This window comes from Corythoichthys intestinalis, chromosome 4, assembly GCF_030265065.1.
Source record: "Corythoichthys intestinalis isolate RoL2023-P3 chromosome 4, ASM3026506v1, whole genome shotgun sequence".
NCBI classification, from domain to species: domain Eukaryota; kingdom Metazoa; phylum Chordata; class Actinopteri; order Syngnathiformes; family Syngnathidae; genus Corythoichthys; species Corythoichthys intestinalis.
Window position 1 is genome coordinate 50,310,923 of NC_080398.1, and position 21,628 is coordinate 50,332,550.

The window sequence follows — 21,628 nt, forward strand, 5'->3', positions numbered from 1 at the left end:
CCAAATGCCTACCTCTCGAGTCTAGGATATCACAGAATTACTAGATAAGAAAAAAAGAAAAAAATTAAGATATACAGAACAAATCTACAACAAATATACGTCTAATGTGTCACTTTCCAGCAAAGTCAAAGTTCAAGTGTAACAGTTTTTCCAGTATTATAAAATGATTACAGTTAATTGAGGCCAATATTAGAATTTATATATATATTTTTAAAAAAATCTTTTAAGACAAAGCTGACTGCCAATAGGGGTGTAACGGTACCCAAAAATCTCGGTTCGGTACGTACCTCGGTTTTGGTCACGTTTCGGTTCATTTTCGGTACAGTAAGAAAACAAAATGCAAAATATAAATGTGCTAGTTGTTTATTACACACCTTTCTGCTTTCAATACTAGGAACATTAGCCTATACAAAGCGAAAATTCTGCTCAAAAAGTAGCAGGTATTTAAAGATAATCCAACAACAATTTGCCTTTTAGACCCCGCGCGTATTGGTCATCTTTCTTTCTGAAAGAAAGAAAAAAAAAAGAAGTCCTGTGCTAAAGAGAAATGCAATCCCAATGACAAAGATTTTAACATGTATTTTACAAATGAAATGCCGCAATGAATCTTTTTTTTTTTTTCTTATGAACGGTGTTCAAAAGCTTTATTGGTGGATTTTCTCACAGAAATTAATAAATTTAATTGCGTATGCAGGATCTGTGTATTATTTAATTACAGGTGTTTTAGCTCATTTCAGTTCATTTTATTCAAATGGGCTATTATTTATTTTATTATGTGTTTATATTTTACAAATGTGATGTACTATTCATTTATATTGTATATTTTATGTTGTATAACTTTAGTTCCTATGTGAATATTAGTTCCTACTTGTTTTGTTGTGGTAGGGGAGCCGTGTTGGTTATTATTATAGCAGAGAACACAGCAGTAAATCAACAAAGACAAGTCAACTGTACCCCGATCTACCACTCAAGAGATCTGATGGATTCAAAAAGTGGGTTACGATTGCATATTAGTTTGAAAATCGACCGGACCCACCGTATTTTTACACGAGTGACTTCCGGTCTGCCCGATCCTAGCTACCGGTAGTAGTAATTACGCAGGAGGCTCGCGTCTGGCGTCAAACAATAAACTCTGCCGTTCTTTTCGCGTGCGTCGTGTTGAGCCGCTTCTGGGACACGTCTAACACGCGGCCGCAATGCGACTGGTGTGCATTGGCTAACTGACTTTAATACCTGCGTTTCACTGCGTTCTTGCGGCGGCCATGACGTTTCTCGGTTATACTGTCCTAGCGTGCTGGTCCTCATTAGAGAAGAGAAGAAGGAGTAAATATAATCTACACAAAGAAACTAACCCGATCGACTCACAGCCTCGAAGAGTAAGGGTTACATTACGTCAGAAACTCGTTCAGTACGCCTCCATTCCGAACCGAGCACTACGTACCAAAACGGTTCAATACAAATACATGTACCGTTACACCCTTAACCAGTGTTAAAAATATTTTATAGTTTATAAAACATTAAAATATGTACCCATTAGGAAAGTCCACACAGTATGCTCTGTACCTACAGTATGTATGTAAAATGATACATTTTTATTATAGTATTTTTATTTAATCAAAAGCATAGCTCATTTTTCCCCAATATATTTGTCATCTGAAACATACCCATTCCAGGAAAACGCTGATATTTTCATAAAACAAGTTGACACTACTTGAAATAACTTGGGAAAAGGTGCGTATCAAGATAATTATAAATGCAACAGGAAGGTATATCAGCCAATTTCATAGAAAATTGTTAGCAGTTTTTACTGCATAATTGTATTTTGCTGACTATAAGCCAGTTCTTTTTTTTCCTCTCCTTTTGAATTCTGCAGCGCAACGGCTTATTTATGTATTTTTACGGGCTAACATACACCTTTGTTGCAGACAGCGGACGTTTCAGTCATTTTTCTAAGCGGCCGGTAAAGTCATGGTGAAATCACTACTTAGGTGGGTTCAGAAGCATAAGCCACAAACATGATTATCCAAGAAAAATTAGATTTACAATGGCAGTGTGCGCTTTGAATACAGTGTCAAATACACTTTTAGCTTTGTTGCTAGTGTAGCATTTTGAAGGTTACATTCGTGAGAAGATGATTTATTTACAGGTATATGCTGAATTATTGTCAAGTGAAGACCCCTTGGTACCACTACGCGGGAACAATTTAAGGCTAACCATGGGAAGTTAAGACATACAACCCCAATTCCAATGTAGTCGGGATGTGGTGCTAAATAAATAAATAAATAAAAACAGAATATGATGATTTGCAAATCACTTTCAACCTACAGTGCCTTGCAAAAGTATTCGGCCCCCTTAAATCTTGCAACCTTTCGCCCTATTTCAGGCTTCAAACATAAAGATATGAAATTTAATTTTTTTGTCAAGAATCAACAACAAGTGAGACACAATCGTGAAGTGGAACAACATTTATTGGATAATTTAAACTTTTTTAACAAATAAAAAACTGAAAAGTGGGGCGTGCAATATTATTCGCCCCCTTTACTTTCAGTGCAGCAAACTCACTCCAGAAGTGAGGATCTCTGAATGATCCAATGTTGTCCTAAATGACCGATGATGATAAATAGAATCCACCTGTCTGTAATCAAGTCTCCGTATAAATGCACCTGCTCTGTGATAGTCTCAGGGTTCTGTTTAAAGTGCAGAGAGCATTATGAAAACCAAGGAACACACCAGGCAGGTCCGAGATACTGTTGTGGAGAAGTTTAAAGCCGGATTTGGATACAAAAAGATTTCCCAAGCTTTAAACATCTCAAGGAGCACTGTGCAAGACATCATATTGAAATGGAAGGAGCATCAGACCACTGCAAATCTACCAAGACCCGGCCGTCCTTCCAAACTTTCTTCTCAAACAAGGAGAAAACTGATCAGAGATGCAGCCAAGAGGCCCATGATCACTCTGGATGAACTGCAGAGATCTACAGCTGAGGTGGGAGAGTCTGTCCATAGGACAACAATCAGTCGTACACTGCACAAATCTGGCCTTTATGGAAGAGTGGCAAGAAGAAAGCCATTTCTCAAAGATATCCACAAAAAGTCTCGTTTAAAGTTTGCCACAAGCCACCTGGGAGACACACCAAACATGTGGAAGAAGGTGCTCTGGTCAGATGAAACCAAAATTGAACTTTTTGGCCACAATGCAAAACGATATGTTTGGCGTAAAAGCAACACAGCTCATCACCCTGAACACACCATCCCCACTGTCAAACATGGTGGTGGCAGCAGCATGGTTTAGGCCTGCTTTTCTTCAGCAGGGACAGGGAAGATGGTTAAAAATGACGGGGAAGATGGATGCAGCCAAATACAGGAACATTCTGGAAGAAAACCTGTTGGTATCTGCACAAGACCTGAGACTGGGACGGAGATTTATCCTCCAACAGGACAATGATCCAAAACATAAAGCCAAATCTACAATGGAATGGTTCAAAAATAAACGTATCCAGGTGTTAGAATGGCCAAGTCAATGTCCAGACCTGAATCCAATCGAGAATCTGTGGAAAGAGCTGAAGACTGCTGTTCACAAACACTCTCCATCCAAACTCACTGAGCTCAAACTGTTTTGCAAGGAAGAATGGGCAAGAATGTCAGTCTCTCGATGTGCAAAACTGATAGAAACATACCCCAAGCGACTTGCAGCTGTAATTGGAGCAAAAGGTGGCGCTACAAAGTATTAACGCAAGGGGGGCGAATAATATTGCACGTCCCACTTTTCAGTACTTTATTTGTTAAAAAAGTTTAAATTATCCAATAAATTTTGTTCCACTTCACGATTGTGTCCCACATGTTGTTGATTCTTGACAAAAAATTAAAATTTTATATCTTTATGTTTGAAGCCTGAAATGTGGCGAAAGGTTGAAAGGTTCAAGGGGGCCGAATACTTTTGCAAGGCACTGCATATTTAATTCAATACACAACAAAGATATGTACTGTATATAGATAAATGATATCTTATGTTTAAACTGTGTTTATTATATATACTGTATAAAAATAGCAGAGATGTCCCGATTGCATATTTTTGCACCCGAGTCCGGGTCACCTGATTTTGACTTCCGACCAGATAGGTTTTACACATATATATGTGTATATATATATATATATATATATATACACATATATATGTGTATATATATATATATATATATATATATATATATATATATATATATATATACACATATATATGTGTATATATATATACACATATATATATGTGTATATATATATATATGTATATACACACATATATATATACATACATATATATATATATATACATACATATATATACACACACACACATATATATATATATATATAGTATATGTATATATACATAAAAGGTTTTATAAAAAAGACAAAAAAAAAAAAGAAATTGTTTTTTTTTACGTTATTCTCGTGTTAAACGTGTAACTGTCCCACCATGCTGGCTTCATAATGTGAATTATTTTTAAACGAGATTAACATAGAAAAATGCTTGTCTTAAATGATTCATTGAGTGAGTCCACTCACACTGCTGAGAACAGCCTCTCACTTACACAATAAGTTGCCACACAAACTGCCTGGATTTAGCTGTCCAGAACCCACATGACCCTCGAGTCGTAAGGATAAGCGGTTCAGAAGATGAATGAATGAATTACAGTGGGGCAAATAAGTATTTAGTCAACCACTAATTGTGCAAGTTCTCCAACTTGAAAATATTAGAGAAGCCTGTAATTGTCAACATCGGTAAACCTCAACCATGAGAGACAGAATGTGGAAAAAAAAAAAAACAGAAAAGCACATTGTTTGATTTTTAAAGAATTTATTTGCAAATCATGGTGGAAAATAAGTATTTGGTCAATACCAAAAGTTCATCTCAATACTTTGTTATGTACCCTTTATTGGCAATAACGGAGGCCAAACATTTTCTATAACTCTTCACAAGCTTTTCACACACTGTTGCTGGTACTTTGACCCATTCTTCCATGCAGATCTCCTCTAGAGCAGTTATGTTTTGGGGCTGTCGTTGGGCAACACGGACTTTCAACTCCCTCCACAGATTTTTGATGGGGTTGAGATCTGGAGACTGGCTAGGCCACTCCAGGACCTTAAAATGCTTCTTACGAAGCAACTCCTTTGTTGCCCTGGCTGTGTGTTTGGGATCATTGTCATGCTGAAAGAGCCAGCCACATCTCATCTTCAATGCCTTTGCTGATGGAAGGAGATTTTCACTCAAAATCTCTCGATACATGGCCCCATTCATTCTTTCCTTTACACAGATCAGTCGTCCTGGTCCCATTGCAGAAAAACAGCCACAAAGCATGATGTTTCCACCCCCATACTTCACAGTGGATATGGTGCAATTCAGTATTCTTTTTCCTCCAAACACGAGAAACTGCGTTTCTACCAAAAAGTTCTATTTTGGTTTCATCTGACCATAACACATTCTCCCAGTCCTTTTCTGGATAATCCAAATGCTCTCTAGCGAACCGCAGACAGGCCTGGACGTGTACTTTCTTCAGCAGGGGGACACGTCTGGCAGTGCAGGATTTGAGTCCCTGGCGGCGCATTGTGTTACTGATAGTAGCCTTTGTTACTGTGGTGCCCAGCTCTCTGTAGGTCATTCACCAGGTCCCCCCGTGTGGTTCTGGGATTTTTGCTTACCGTTCTTGTTATCATTTTGACGCCACGGGGTGAAGAGGGAGTTGAAAGTCTGTGTTGCCCAATGACAGCCCCAAAACATCACTGCTCTAGAGGAGATCTGCATGGAGGAATGGGCCAAAATACCAGCAACACTGTGTGAAAAGCTTGTGAAGAGTTACAGAAAACGTTTGGTCTCCGTTATTGCCAACAAAGGGTACATAACAAAGTATTGAGACTAACTTTTGGTATTGACCAAATACTTATTTTCCACCATGATTTGCAAATAAATTCTTTAAAAATCAAACAATGTGCTTTTCTGTTTTTTTTTTCCACATTCTGTCTCTCATGGTTGAGGATTACCCATGTTGACAATGACAGGCTTCTCTAATATTTTCAAGTGGGAGAACTTGCACAATTAGTGGTTGACTAAATACTTACTGTATTTGCCCCACTGTATAAGAATGTTATTAAGAGTGATTAAAAGTATGGCGTTAATTGTGATGCAATATAAAATGTGTGTGTGCCCACATTTTGTTCTGGTGCACCTTAAGAAAAAAGCTAGGGGCACCAGTGCAACCAATGCAAAAAGTAAGTGTTGAGCCTTGGCAATATATATTGCTGTGTTCATTTTTTCCCAATATCGTTCAGGCAAAATTTATATATTTTTTACTCAAGGGCTAAAAAGTTCCAAAATGATCCAAATGTACTGTACAATGGCATTGCCAAAAGATAAAAAAATATATACGTTTTATAAACCGCAACACTCCCGGAAAAATCGGAAGGGGAAGTACTGTAAAAGTACAGTACTGTAACATGTTTGGAGGTGTAGTTCAACCAAAAACAAAAAAACCACAACTTTTTTCCCCGATATCGGATCTGGACTCAGAATCAGCAAATTCTCAAAATCAGGTGACTCGGACTCGGGTACAAAAATATGTGATCGGGACATCCCTATAACGCACTTTAGGTTGTGGAATAATGAAGCCCAATCCACCTAATTCAGTAAAGTTCCCCCTGACGTGACAGTGGGACTTTAATATTGAAATGATTTTTCAAGTATTATTAAAAAAAAGTGGCTTATAGTCAGGTGTGCTCTATAGTGCAGAATTAATGTTAGTTCTTACTGAATTTAACAGTCATTTAAAATAAACACGATGATTTTTGCATGCAATAATGCTTCGACCGAGTAACTTTGAAATGCATATATTTTGCTTAAGTACAATTTCAATTCGCAAGACTACTCATCTTACAGGGTACTCAACTATTTGAATTCATTTTGACAGACAGCAGTGGTTTAGTGCTTGTGAATATTTTGTAAGACAATTTCTTATCAATACATTTCTTTGTGGTTCATGGTTTCATCTAGCTTTTTTCTTTTTAATTCTGGAATTCAAAACCAGTGTACTTAAACAGCCTATTGGCTAGGTATTAATTGGAATTTAATACTGAACTAATTTTTCAAGTATGATAAAAAACAAAACAAAAAAATTATAAAGTTCAGATATATTCCTCCTTTGACAGTTTTAAACCATAGTACCTTTAGCAATTGCTAGTCAAGTTAGTACAATAAATTTGTATGTATCTTTAGCAGCATCGCCTATATATATATACAGTGGTACCTCTACTGACAAACATCTCTTCATACAGAATATTCAGGTTAAAACACGCCTCAATGGGAAACTATTGCCTCTTGTTACGAAAGAAATTTCAGGATTCCAAAGGCAAAAAGGCAGTGGCTGGTATTCGCAGCTCCCAGAGTTTACTGAACGTAACATACTTATAGCTGCTCTGCTATTGCCTAGCATTCCTGCCATCCAATTGGCTAACAGGGACCTTTACTGTATATGTATATCCCAGCATCCTTTTCATTCGCCCCTCGTGTTCCAACAGCTTTACATAAGTGTATTAACTTACATTCTTTACTCTATCCTTGTTTTTTGAGATTATGCACAACACTGATTTTATGTTTATTGTGCAATAATCTAATTGCAACATGTTTTTGTTACATGTTTTGATGCAATTTTATTAATTATAAAAGTTTAATGTCTGAATTTTGGAACGGATTAGGGTATTTACATGGAAACGCGTCTCTACTTACAGAACTTTCAAGTTGCGAAACTACTACCAGAACCAATTCATTTCGTTAGTAGAGGTACCACTGTATATATTTTAAATCAGACTGGCCCGAAATGAATAATTTTAAAATTGACAGAAAGTAATCACCAATCAATTTTTTGTAAACTGTCTAACCTCATGTCATCCTTTCTCTGCTTTGTTTAACAGCATTCTGGGATGTCTGCAATCAGACAGTGGTGGCGCAGTAGTTTATGCCCTAAAACTCCAGCTCCTTTGAAATGGGTTTGAGGGTTTCTTGAAGTTGAAAAACATTAGGTGCGGTTTGAGGCGAGGGGTTTTCTCAGGTATGACAGCAGCTCTACTTTCCTCAGAAGGGAATCGATTTCGGTAAACCTCAGGATAAGACTTTTGAAACTGAAATGAAAGAAGTGCTCCAGTACTTAGCATAGACAAATGGAAATGAGTTGCATTATCCAAAAGGACATTTTAAATACTTATTAGTACACATGAAGGCTTACCTGCTTTAGTCTTTTCCTTTTGTCCTTGACGGGAAGTTCCTTGTCTGAGATCAGGCCTTCCAGTAGCTGCTGCAAAGGAGTCTGGGTACCAATCACCTTCGGCTCCTCCGACTCCACCCTACTAATCAGTTTATAAAATGCTGGAGATGTACTGAAGTCTGTGTCAGAACCAGCATATTTAATCTGGTAGGGAAAAACAAAAGCAAATAAGTGATACTGTATCTGTTTTTGGCATGTCATATACAGAATACATTTTTCCTTTGATGCTTCCATCAATTCCACTCAAATGTTTTTGAAGCTTTAAAATATGGGTACTTCATTATCTTTCTCGATGGAAACCCCTACCCTGCACCATTGCTGGGTGTAAACGGCAGACTAAAGAAGACGTGCTTTGCTCCAATATCTGAGTAATCACATCAAGAAAATATGTTCATAAAGAAAGAAAGCTGTGCCATGGGTCTCTCTCAGCTTGAAATCTGTTTGTGTAATGTCACATGAGAATCGCCTCTTATTTATGATTAGCATGAATATAAATCCCTCAAGTCCAGTGCATGCTGAAAGATGTGTGATGCTGATAATGTGCTTGCTAAAGAGTACTAGATTACGACCTGCCATCACAATTACTCATTCGACATTTTTGTGATGAATTGGGAAAAGAGGCTACATGCTCCTTTTTAAAGTTTTATGTTTTATCTCTAAGCTACAGAGAACACCTGCTGTATGAGAAGCAGACAAAAATCTAAAATAGGTATTGCACTACTGTATGATACTATGACTAAAGATGGGCCTATCTACCTGCATTTGGAAGTTGATTATAACAGGTATCAGTAACTATGAAAAACAGCACTATATGTCTCGCCATTCATTTATTTACTGAATTCATGCATTCGGGATTGGCACAGACCTGAACTCTTCGGAGGTGGGTAAGCTGCTCCTCAACTTGACATTTCAATTTGTTGGGCACTTGAAAGATGGTGTTGTGGTGCTCCATCATAAAAGTGACCAGTTTTGAGGCAAGCAGTTCATCCAAGTCCATCTCATCAAGGGAGCCCAAAACACATTGTGAAAACATTTGCACCATCTGAAAGTGTAGGCCATATATTTTTATATTTCAAAGTTAAGTTGTGCTTATATTAATGTGTTTTGCAATTGCAGTTTGGGGTTTATAGTATCTAGGGGTGAATGATAGAGAATAGACAATTAAGGTGTGTTTAAGGAGGGAGCAACGATTATTTCACAGAATTTGATGTACAGTGGTACCTTGACATACGAACACTTCGACACATGATCTTTTCGACATCCGACGTAAAATTTGACTCGCCATTTGGGTTTGTACATCCAACGACATGATTGAAATACGATAATTTATGACAGCGCCGCAGTTACTTTGTTTTCCCTCAAGACTGACGCACAGCATACTTTCTTGTGAGAAATCAACATGGGTTCCAAGAATGTTAGTGCAGGTGGCGAAAAATGGAGAGGCTTACTATTGAAATCAAGATAGAAATGATACAAAAACATGAGCATGGTGGGCGCGTCCTTAAACTGAATTGACAGTACAGCCGTAGAATGTCTAGAATCTCGACAGTCCTCCTCCGACCTCTGTTCGCCAGTCTTTATAAGTTAGGGTAACAGTTATTTTGGTAAAATCGCCCAAAAATCGCCAGCTTCATCAGGTTTTTAATCATTTATTTCAGAACTTATGCAACACATCATGCCTATTGTCCGCCCTGAACAAAGTGAACGTAAAAAGTCCTCCCTCCCTCACTCTGTCAAGTCAGCCATACGTTGGGTTCAGGTCCACCACATAAAACACATCCACCACATAAGAACCCAATTCGTTACATTATCACAGCAATTATTATAATAATTCCGATTTTTATTCAAAATTTATTTGTTTTGCTTTGTGTAATTGCTATTTGCAATAGTGCCAGATGCATTTATTAAGAATTTAGTGTAGGTTTTCAGGCTGTGGAATGAATTAATGGGTATTCCTATGGGAAAATCCTGCTCGACATACAAACAAGGTCCTGGAACGAATTAACTTCGTATGTAGAGGTACCACTGTATTTTCCATAAAATAGCAAGTGTTGTATAATATGAATATATATTAACTGATTCTAAATTTATTCAAACACATGCAGCAGAAAACTGTTGGAAATCCATACCAGAGTGCGGCTGGCAATAGTGTCATTAAGTGGCGGCAGATGGGGATTCTGAGAGACCCGCGCCATCAGCCTCAGCAATAGCTGAAGATGTCTTCGGTTGGGCGGTGGCAGCAAAAGGGTGCTGACTTGAAGCGCCTCAGTAGCCAAGTCTTGTTCGTGTAGCAGACCTAGAAAGGAAATCAAGCATATAAGGATAAAATTCACTGGTGGAGGAAAACGCAGAAATTCATCAGGGAAAAAAAAAAGCTCACTGAGAATGTTGACAAAGACTTCATAAAGATTAAAAGTCAGTAGTGGTTCTTTGAGTCTTTGATAGTAATCGGCTACAGTTTTCAGGACATCCCTCTCAAATCCTGGGTACACTGGTTGTTTGGTGTCATTGCCATTGGGCCCTTGAACAGAAGAAAACATTTTTTTTAGTTCTCAACCCAATGAAATTATCTGTGGGAAATACAGTACAAAAAGTAAGTAAATAACTACCGGTTGATTTGTATGCGTAATGACTGTGCAGGGTACAAGAATAATAGTAATAATAATAATAAGAGACTTTAATATAGTAAAAACAATGGTGTAAAACTGGCAGGATTTTAAAAAATACATTTATCAAAATTGCTCTGCAGAGGGGGTTGTGCATGGGCCTTGGAAGAACTCATTCAATTTTGGTGAAGATTTGTATAGATGTGCAGATAAAATATCTAGGGCTGCAGCTATCGATTATTTTAGTAGTCGAGTAATCGATGAACTACTTAGTTTAAATAATCGAGAAATAGGTTAAGGAACATGAAAAATTAAAATACCTGAGCTGAGCCTCAAACGGTATTAAATAAATAAATAAATAAGAATCTATGTACAACAAAAGAACAATTGGCTAACTTACATGGCAAAAGTCCGCTAGCTTAAATGCTTTTACACGCTAACTTTTTTTTTTTTTTTTTAAACAATGCTCTTAACAAATGGTTCAGACACATATTCCCACAATAAATGGCTAAATATACCTATAAACTAAATTACGACTGCATTAAAAAAACATTACCCCAAACAAAAACTTAGCTTATGTTGGTCTTAAGATGGAGCAGCTGGATTCAGCCATGTGAAATGAGGCAGACTAGAGGGCAGTGTATCCACCTAAATCAATAAAACTAAATGCAAACACTTTCGAAATAAACCATTGCAACGCCACTTTAATTAAACGAATACTTGACGCAGCATAATTTAATTTGAATCTTTTTTTCTAATCGAATACTCGAGTTAATCGAATAATTGTTGCAGCACTGAATATAACGTAATTTATTTTCACATTTGAGTATGCAAGTAATGATTATCAGTCAGGTTGTACCAAAAAACAACCATGCTTTTGTAGACCTCACTTTGTGCGCAAAAGCGCACTTGTTATAGCACAGAAGAGTTTCCATAAGTGAGCTGACAGCATGCAAAATAACTGAACAAATGTTGGCTGTCTACTGTCTGGAAAGTGGATTTTCTATATACATACAAGAGTACATACTTACAGTTGGCCAAGCATTTCATTGCTGATACCACCCAGTAGGGCATGTCATCTGAAGAGACAAGCGAAATGACAGCGATAACAGCCAGATATTTCATCAAAAACAAAAACTTTTTATAAGTACAGAAAATATTGAGGCATTACCAGCAGGGTTCTCCAACACAACTATGCCCGACTTATTGACGTTGAAAACGTTGTGAACTATGTATTTGCCTTTCAAGTGTGCTGGATTTAACACGCCATCCAATGTTGTTAGCCCCAGTACTTGCTGTAAACTGCAGGTCAAATCATAAAGTACATAAAGAAAAATAACAACATGGAAGATGGTAGTAATCAACATTGGAGAGACTGGTCCATACTGTGCAGCTGTCATTGACTTCCATATGTTGTCCACTTGCTTGGGTGTTATATCTTTTCTTCGAATGAGCTTGCATTCATGCACATCCCCAATTGCCACACTGTGCCGTTTGTTCCAAAAATCAGACGTCTGTGGATGGATATGCATTAAAAAAAAAGTTTTCTGATTAAAACATGTTGGTACATCTACCTAATGTAAGAAAATACAGAGGGTAAAACATTTGAAAAAACATAACCCATTGAATATTTCTTAATCTATTTTTAGCACACTTTAGAAAACAAACAGCTGAAACCAAGTTCTTTACATATCGAAAAAATATAAAACAGTTAAAGAACAACACAACAATACAAAGCTACAATACATCACAAATACATTACACGGGCATATTGCACAGGGAGTTCCTTCCGTAGTTTGGGACCAGCAACAGAAAAAACTTTGCTTTCTTAATTTCCACTCATCCTTCAGAACCTACGCTTGATAAGCTATTTCTTTGAATAAAATAGTTGTCAGAGCACTCTGAATATTTGTTATGATGATACTATGTTTTCCAGTTCTTTTCTGTTTACAGGAACGTTAAAAGCTGGAGATGGAGAACTATTTTCAGTCTTTCGAGGCCATGTGTATGAGGATCAAAACCTCCGACTTTTGCTTGGTTGACAATGAGAAAAGATTTTAGATATTAGCAAACTTCAGGTAAGACATTCCTCAACTCAATTAAAAACTTTGAAACAAGTCAAACAGAAACACTAAATGACAAGACTTTTAAAAAGTTGTGCGTTTGTGAAAAGTGCTATCCTACATTAATAAAAACATGTAATACATTAGGTGGTATTTTGGGTAGATGGAATGGATTCATGAGTAACATTGATTTAATAATTGATGAATTGAGTTACAAGCTTGTAACCTTGGTCATGAAATTCACCAAACCCATGAATCAATGTAGAAGGTGCAATCAAGTTTGGACATTCTTACAAATTCAAGCACAAAACCGAAGTGAGGAAAAGTCACTGTCTTACCAACCCAGTAGACTTCAAATGTGCTGTGTTCTCCTGCTGTGGTAATTCTTCATAGTCATCCCAGCGGATCAGTCTTGGCAGGTCAGTGCCATTTCTGGACACGGATCTTGATGGAAATGATTTGAGGGGAGACAGAGTGGGGAATCTAAAAATACAGTAAAGGAGAAATCATTGACGTGACCAAAGTGGTGTTCAGGGCTTGTACACCTTTTTTATGTCCATATTCAATCCCTTCTTAAGGATTTTCAAGATCAATTTAGCATGTTTCCGGTGTTTTCCCAACGTTATTTATTTACGTATGTATTTTTTTAAATGAGGCGGCGGAAATAAGAGTCAGCAACTTCAGAACGAGCATGTAGCAGGAATGAAGCAAATGTATTTTATTTTCGTTCAATTAATACTTTTAATTATTTTTAGACAGGGTGCTGAAAAAACATGGCACTTTTAGGGACTTAACGCAAAATTCAAGCATTTTTCAAACCTTCAACAACAGTAAATTCCAAGCATTTTCACACACAAAATCACATGTAATATAATTATTTATCATATAGTTTCTTCCCATAACACTACCACAGTGTTATGGGAGTCAGTGTTGTTCAAAAAAACAAGTCAGAGGGGGGAAAATGCTACCATCTAGATGGACAAAAGTTAAGAATAGCAAAGGCATGGTGTTTCTTGTGTTTTAGCAATTGACTCCATTATGATATACTGTATATACCAGTATATTTTTGGTAAGAATCGGGACTCTTCCAAACAAGGGTAAGACACATTTGATTTTTTTTCTCTTCACGATCTTCATAGTGCAGCTAAATGATGAAAACTTGAGGCATTTATACTATTGCTGTATCACTATTACATATAAGAAAGACAACTCCACAAGTGGAAATATTTTTACACTCTGTATGTCGTTTCTTTGTATTTTTGTATCATTTATGCAATATATAATTATGTGTAATGCATACACAAACAAACATCCAGTATGTGAGCGTGATGGGCTGTGCACAAGAACTGCACTTTAGAACAACTATGGAGTTTGGTGCTATGCTCAAGAGCACCTCATGATCCAGCCAGTGCCTCACCAGTAACCAGTCCAGCCTTGCACTTTAATTAATATTAATGTAACTACTGCATCTATACCTGTATAAATGATTGTTATCTTCAAAGTCTTCTTTCCCATGCCGACCCTTCACGTCTTCAATGACATGGGCCTTGAGGAACTTCCTGAGCAGCTGTATGGTCTGGTAGCGAGTCACCTCTGGTCCAAAGTTACAGTTGTGCAGAAGAAGTTGATGGAGATAATCTACAGCCTCGGATCCTGAGAAAGTGCAATCATAGTAGCGGAAGTGCATCCAATGTCTTCTTAAAGGCATACCTCCACGGAAGAGTTTAATTGTTTCATTCCACTGTAAAAAAAAAACAAAAAATGAGAAAACATTGAGATTTCTCATTTCTAGCACAAACAGTAAAAGAACTACACCGTTTACATTTTCAGAATAACCACCGCACCTGAACTTGTTTATATTTTGAAACTCACTGAATGAATATCTCATAGAACCCATCACCCATCTAAGAATTCTGTGGATTTATTTTTCCCAAAACTTAACTCCTGCCTTTAGGTGGGGAGGAAGCCCCAGCTGTTACCACCACTAAACATCTAGGTTACCATCTAGACAACAATTTCAGCGGAAAAACGATCATGTAGCAAATGTTTAGGATTGACTTCAAACTGCTCCACTTTTTGATAATCCTTGCCATTGTCATCTTTTAAATCTCTTGTCTGACAATCATCCTAAACCCCCAGCCAAAATTATAGAAAAGTGGAAAGCACCAATCAGTACACAGCTTTGCCATCTACAGAACATATTCTGGAACAATTCAGAATCAACATTCATCTAGCGAAAGAAAAAAAAAAAAAAAAAAAAAAAATATATATATATATATATATATATATATATATATATTTTTTTTTTTTTTTTTTAAAAAGTACATACTAACTAGATGCTGATCTCATGTAGACCTACTATATTAAAGTGTGCAAATTCCTCCAATTGTGATTTCCTAGATGAACTTGGCTTGCTCTTTCCCAGTCCCATTGTATACTGTATAATGTTTACAATGTGCCAGTATGATATTCTGAGAGTATGATAACCTTAAGTCAAAATATCAGTTTCATGGTATCACAGAATTGCAATTACAGCCTTAAAATGTGTTTCTTTGACATATCTGGGTTTGAAAAAAAAAAAAAAAAAAGAAAATTCCATTGAACAGGGTTTTTATTTTTCAAAACATATTAGCAAATTGGAACATAAGTATAATGTTAAGTTAAAATAAATTAAAAAATAAGGAATTATTCCAAATAAAATTAAAATAAATGCAGTCCTCTAGGTGAGCCTAAACCCACAGCTCAACAATAATACCAGCAGAACAAAAATAATTGAATCATTTTCCATAAAAAGCACGTGTGTATGACTCTTATCATGTTTCCATGAGACACACACTCTTTTTCTCAACACAGACAGTTGCCAGAGAGAAAAAAAACACTGCATGTTTTACTACCGCTAGACACACTAAACACGCTGGAGTTAACTCTCGCAGCTGGTGGGAAACGTTCATGACAGTGTTAACTAACCTTTAATTTTGTATAAATACAAAATCATATTGGAGGTATTGCCTCCTTGGCAGCCACCCTTCGCAAACATGTTTTACATTTCGTTTGGCCTTCCTCCTTTAAGCCTAAGGATTCCCATACCAGCGATTTCGTTTTCTTCGTTGGGGGAAAAAGTTTAGGAGTTTCACCTCCTCCAGCTACCGCGCAGCACAGCTGACTCACGGACACTGAGCAACAACCAGTGGAGGAGGGTCGAGCCTTGCAGCAGTAAGCGTGGGATTTCTCCATGCATTTTTGGGACTTAAAAAATAGCTAATACCTTAGGGACGGTATGAAGGATACTTTTTGACGATTTCATACCATGGTTTACCTTGAAACAGGTAATCGGCACATGTCTAGGCAGGATACAGAGGTAGGAACCTGATTCGAGACCGCAGAAGAGGCAAACAAATCTGACTGAGAATGAATTAATACAATTTCATGTAACAAATACAGTACGTATAGTGTTAGAAAGTTGGCTGTAGATTTGCCAGTGTTTTAGCAAGTTGAGTCTTGCTGAGCTAATCTGCCAACACTGGTGGATTGTACAGAAGTTCAAGAATTGTGTTGAAAGGTATAAAAGAAATACGTACAGTACATTATTATTATTGTATATGCACATCTCATGCACATGCTAACTTTACAACTCATGTGGTAGTGGAGATGAATGCAAAAAACAATAGTAAAAATTTGATCCACTTGCACAAATATGGACAAATTTCTAGCACAATACAAGCGATATACAGTCTATCCGTCCGATTGACAAATTAACTATGGATGAAACAAACTTTGCAGACTTCCCCTTTTGTATGCATCGTGATGCAAATGTAATGCAACATATTTATCTAAAGATTGAATTAGTGGCCATACATGTATACAGTATATTTATACATGTAAACCATTTACGGAGAGACTGCACGATCCCATTTTTAATTTTCATAAACGTAATCGTGTCCTAGTCCGCTCTTATCAAAATTGAACAGATATTATCATTTTTGTCTGGATTTCTTCTTTACTCACCAGCTTTGTCGCCCTGTACGGCCCGGGCCCGATAACTCTTCCCTCCATTCCACTCGACAGATCTAATGTTTATTGATCCAAAACCATTGAAAACGTATTTATTTTTCGATTCGAGGTTTACAACAAGACGGACGAAACCCAACCACCGACCGAAACGTTGTTGCCAACTTTGAATCATTTACGTCACATAAAATGAAGATCGTGATTGGAGGGGAAGTTAAGCACGTGACCAACAGAAGCGCTGTGGGTGTTGCTGTGACAACCCACCAACATGTGAGTATATGTCCATTCATATTCAAAAGTGCCGCTTTTGCGGGTGTTCAGCAGAGCAAGCTAGTTGCAATCATACGGTTGCAATCTGTCCAGGGGTGAAAGTGGTTAGAATTTCTTGCCGGAACTCCCCGACGTTAAGGTCGCCACGGAGCCAGAAATTTTATTTATTTATTTTATTTTCGGGGGGGTGGGAGGGGGTATAGGGTTATCGGTTGTTGTCACCTACGTCATCACGACCACCTGTGCCGCCATCTTTCGTGTATCTCAGTGACCTGGACTACATCCGCCCCGGTCACGTTTGTTTTGTTGACAATTTTGCGGGTAAGCAGCCACGCGAATGTCACATCAAAATGGGAAAAAGCCAGAAGAACGACAAGACTCCTTATGTGGGGAAGCTTGAAAAGGAAGCGAGAGATCGGTATTTGTCAGTTATGACGTCAGTTATGGTGCCTCTGCTGTGGTCTGGAGACCAAAGATGACATGGTTGCGTGTGATAATGAGATCAGCCCCATTATTATTTAACCTGTGTTGGTCTACACCGCATGAAACAGATAAAGACATGTGTTGGTTCTGCTCTCTGTGCTCCACATAAGTTGGTGGTGGTTGGTAGTTTGTGATTTAACTGACAATTTGGCAACATTAAAAGTACCTGGCCAAAGTGGTTAACTGTCGTCCTTTGTATAAACATTATTATGCGTGTGTATATATATAATACAGTATTGACACATGCTGTACTTACAAAGAATAGGATTCAAGATAACTTAATGTTTTATTAAATACAATCAAGTCACAACAAAATACAAAATATCAATAACAGCTAAGTTTGAAAGGATGAAACGGTTAGCATAGTAAATGGTATAACAGTACAAACTACACAACAGTTGGGCAAAGGTTTGTAAGGGCACCGCATACATAAACAATCTTATCCAACAATGTGCAATCTTCGCCGTCACATGGCAGAACCAAGTTAATAGGTATAGTTCCTGTTGGATCTTATACTTCTGGCAAAGATTACCAATTACCCGTTCAACATGGATCCTCAAATGTGCTATCTTCCTAGTCTCCTCCACATCTCTACCAGCTAACTGACAGCGACCTTTTGTGAACGCAGGGAGTTTGACCTCTGCACATAACATACCCACATGTTCTTGAATATCAAAGCCTCTGTCAGTCAAGACAATGTCCCCGGGCAAAAGGTTATTTAAAAAAGCACTGTTCAAGGTGATATGTTTGTCACTTGTGCGACCACCCCAACCTTTTGACATCAAACAAATTCCCCCCTTTGGTGTGATTCCAGTTAGGTATTTCATGGTGTAGTTATGCTTGTAACTAGAAAACATTTGCGCACGCGCCTTAAGATTTGATGGTTTCTCTGTAAAAATAAAAATAAAAAAAACTCAATAATCACTGCAACTCTGCGTCTGAAGGACTCAACAAACTTGTGAGGCATTGTTTTATAAAGTGTTTCTCTGTTGGGCCAAACAATTGCTCGTCTCAAGTTAGCATGTAAAAACGGCACCATGTCACTGAACACTCAATACACAGTCTTACGGGAAACATGGAATATGTGTGCAATGTGTAGTGTAGCCAGGTCCAAACGCAGGCGCATGAAGGTCAGAAGGAGCATCTAAAGGGCGCTGACGGCTCCTCCTGTAGCTCACCAACGTCTTCCTCCATCCTCAATTTCTCACGCCTACTTCGCCTAGAAGAGCGGTCCACGTTGGTGGGCTGAACACATGTGTGTCCCAGGCGTAAGGATGGTTCCCAGTCAGGGACTGCCTCATTTATTTCATATGCTGGTTTTCCTGAAATTATAAAAGTCGTATAAGTCATTAGAGCAGGGCGGTAAACCGAAAATTTACCGTCACCGAAATTCTTAACGATGACCGACGTAATTTTGATCATGTCGGTAAATTCGGTAAATTAATAAAACAAGAAAATATAGTCTTTTCATCCCGCTTTGATTCTGTGTTGTTCGTCTATGTTCATTCCCCTTTAAGAAAGCAGTGAATGTGCTTACGTAGGGAGTCACGTGATCATCAGGAAGCCAATCAAACAAAAGCCCGGTAAGCTAACGCTAGCAGCTAACGCTACAAGCAAAACGTGATGGAGTGTGGCTTAAGGGAGGTTCACCAAACTTTCAACCGACATTTAGTAGACTCTTGGTGGCATCCAGACGGGCTTTCACCCGCTGTCCTCCTTTGTTCTCACGACTTCCGGAGATGGTGCTTTCAGTGCTTTCTACTGGTAGCCAGGCTAACGCTAGCTAGCGGCTAACGCTACAAATGAACGTTATGGAGTCGGATAGCGGCTCTAACCTTGTCGAAACGGCTGAACTTAATGAGTGGATTGGGCACGGACTGCATCTAGCAATTACTATGTGGCGTTATTTTGTATCTGTCTGTGTGTGATTCCTCTGATAGCTTTTGTGATGGTAAAGCATTCAGCATAAAGTACAATCCAACGGCAAAACTTATAATGACCGAGAAATGGCCCCAGCTATTTTTATTGTGCGTGCATTTGTTAAAAAATGCACTGGGGGGAAAAAAACCCTTAAACCATAAAGTAAACACTTGTATTTAATAATTATGTCACAGCAGCCATTAACAATAAGTTGTCTTTTTGAAGTGTACTGTTCAAGCTGCAAGTCATTTGTGTTACAATTACATGTTTGCACAGGCATATTGATTTTGACAATGTACATTGTTCAAGTCATACACGGTTATAAATGTTCATACTTGAATTCTTATTGCTTACAATACATTTTTATAAACTTAATGTTTAGACTGCATGTACAATTGTTAAATACAGTATATCAAATTGAATGCTGGTAAATAAATCAACAAGAAATAGTTAATCTGTATTTCATGCATTGATTCAGATTTTCAAATTATATAACAGTCCGCTTGGGCGAATTTATCGTCATTTATCGTTATCGAGATAAATCTGCTCAATTTATCGTGATACATGTTTAAGGCCATATCGCCCAGCCCTATCAGTCATACAACAGGTTAACATTAGTAACTTAAAATGGATTTTAAAGCTTTGTAGTGTGTCTAAACTGGTGGGACCTGCCCTCATATGGCACTGATTTGTATGCAACATTTTTTTTTTTTTTTTTAAGTTTAGCTGATCATTAGGCATAACAAACAAGCAGAAGATTCTTCTGGTGATTTAGTAGATCTGTAATCTCCTCCACAGAGTGCTTGGTCAAGCATATCAGTAGCTAAGCGGGAGGTAAATATCGCATTTTTTTCCTAACACATCTCCCATACTTATAATCATTCATTGTGTGCTGTTACATCTTCATTACTACCCTTACTTTGTTACCTTTGAACTGTTTTTTGTGTACTAGTACCATACGGTGAACGCCTGTTGCTTATGCACAGTTAGCCAGTAGGGCTACAGTTAGCCTATCTTACTAGCGTGGTTAGCCAAAGTAAACAACACAACCACACGCCATAAGCGTTTAAATGCAGTCAGTATCAGCATCCGAAGAACATTAACACTTCCAGTTACTTACCTTTATGGAAATGTAGGGAACAGACCGACATGTTTTCAGTTGATGAATAAAAAGTGATGGCCTTTCTTCTCACTGCTGCAACCATTCGAAGCCTCTTGGTCAGTTCATCTGAGTTCCATATCTTCTCTTCCAGGCGGGAATGCTAAAAAAAAAAAACTATCCCATCCTTTTTGCATTCTTTTCATGGGACCTAGAATGGCAGTCTTTCACACAACACGAGTGTACCATTTTCAACGATTACCACGCAGAATGGATGCCGAGCAAAGGATCACGTCGCGGGCTTGTTGTTGTTCTGCAATACACGAAAACCCACAATGCATTGCGCCAGAAACGTCACGAGACAAGAACCGATAGGGTCAAAACTACTGGTCAGTTATTTCTATAACACATACAGAATCTGATTTTCATTCAAAATTGTATTTTTTTCAGTCAGTTGCAAAATAAAAGTTAACAAAAACAGCTATAACCTCCATCTCCTAATTTTTATTTCCCCTCATTTCCTCACATACTCAATGCCAAATCTCAATTTTAACTACTTAAGAACATAGGATGTATATTAAAATTGAAGATAATGTAAACATTTACTTTTTGTTGTGTTTTTTAATAATACGGATATAAGTAGCATACAGTACATTCAGAAAAATAAGTACACAAGACTTATATTACGCAGAGTGAAATGGAATATATTTTGAAGATTGCGCAAACAGTGACTTTTTTTAAATTATAAGGAAATGAATAAATAGCCTAACATAAATGAACAAATATAAGTCCAAAATGCACATTGACAGCTAAGATGTTCTGAACCTCCCCATCAGAGCAAATTCCATTTTCTGTTGCATTGCCTTT

The 21,628-nt window shown here is 37.6% G+C and overlaps 1 protein-coding gene and 1 long non-coding RNA gene across 3 annotated transcripts; both read right to left on the minus strand.

The window, feature by feature from the left end:
- On the minus strand, positions 1 to 17,119 carry depdc1b (DEP domain containing 1B). 2 transcript variants are annotated; one of them, XR_009062966.1, is made up of 12 exons: positions 16,987 to 17,119; positions 14,457 to 14,722; positions 13,320 to 13,464; positions 12,305 to 12,432; positions 12,090 to 12,220; positions 11,950 to 11,997; positions 10,693 to 10,833; positions 10,442 to 10,608; positions 9,178 to 9,354; positions 8,274 to 8,456; positions 7,930 to 8,169; positions 1 to 40 (listed from the first exon to the last, which is right to left on the minus strand). XR_009062966.1 is itself a non-coding variant. In XM_057833960.1 (11 exons), exons 1-11 carry the CDS (start codon positions 17,032 to 17,034, stop codon positions 8,005 to 8,007), a joined length of 1,599 nt encoding a protein of 532 aa, XP_057689943.1. In that variant the 5' UTR covers positions 17,035 to 17,119; the 3' UTR covers positions 6,839 to 8,004. The 2 variants fall into 2 exon arrangements, 1 of the variants encoding a protein (XP_057689943.1); XM_057833960.1 differs by lacking the exon at positions 1 to 40 and having other exon boundaries at positions 6,839 to 8,169.
- Positions 17,120 to 18,009: 890 nt separating this feature from the next.
- Positions 18,010 to 21,063, minus strand: LOC130914607 (uncharacterized). Its single transcript, XR_009062968.1, has 2 exons — positions 20,783 to 21,063; positions 18,010 to 19,064 (listed from the first exon to the last, which is right to left on the minus strand). It is a non-coding gene; the product is annotated as an uncharacterized LOC130914607 (long non-coding RNA).
- Between the last annotated feature and the right edge of the window lie 565 nt (positions 21,064 to 21,628).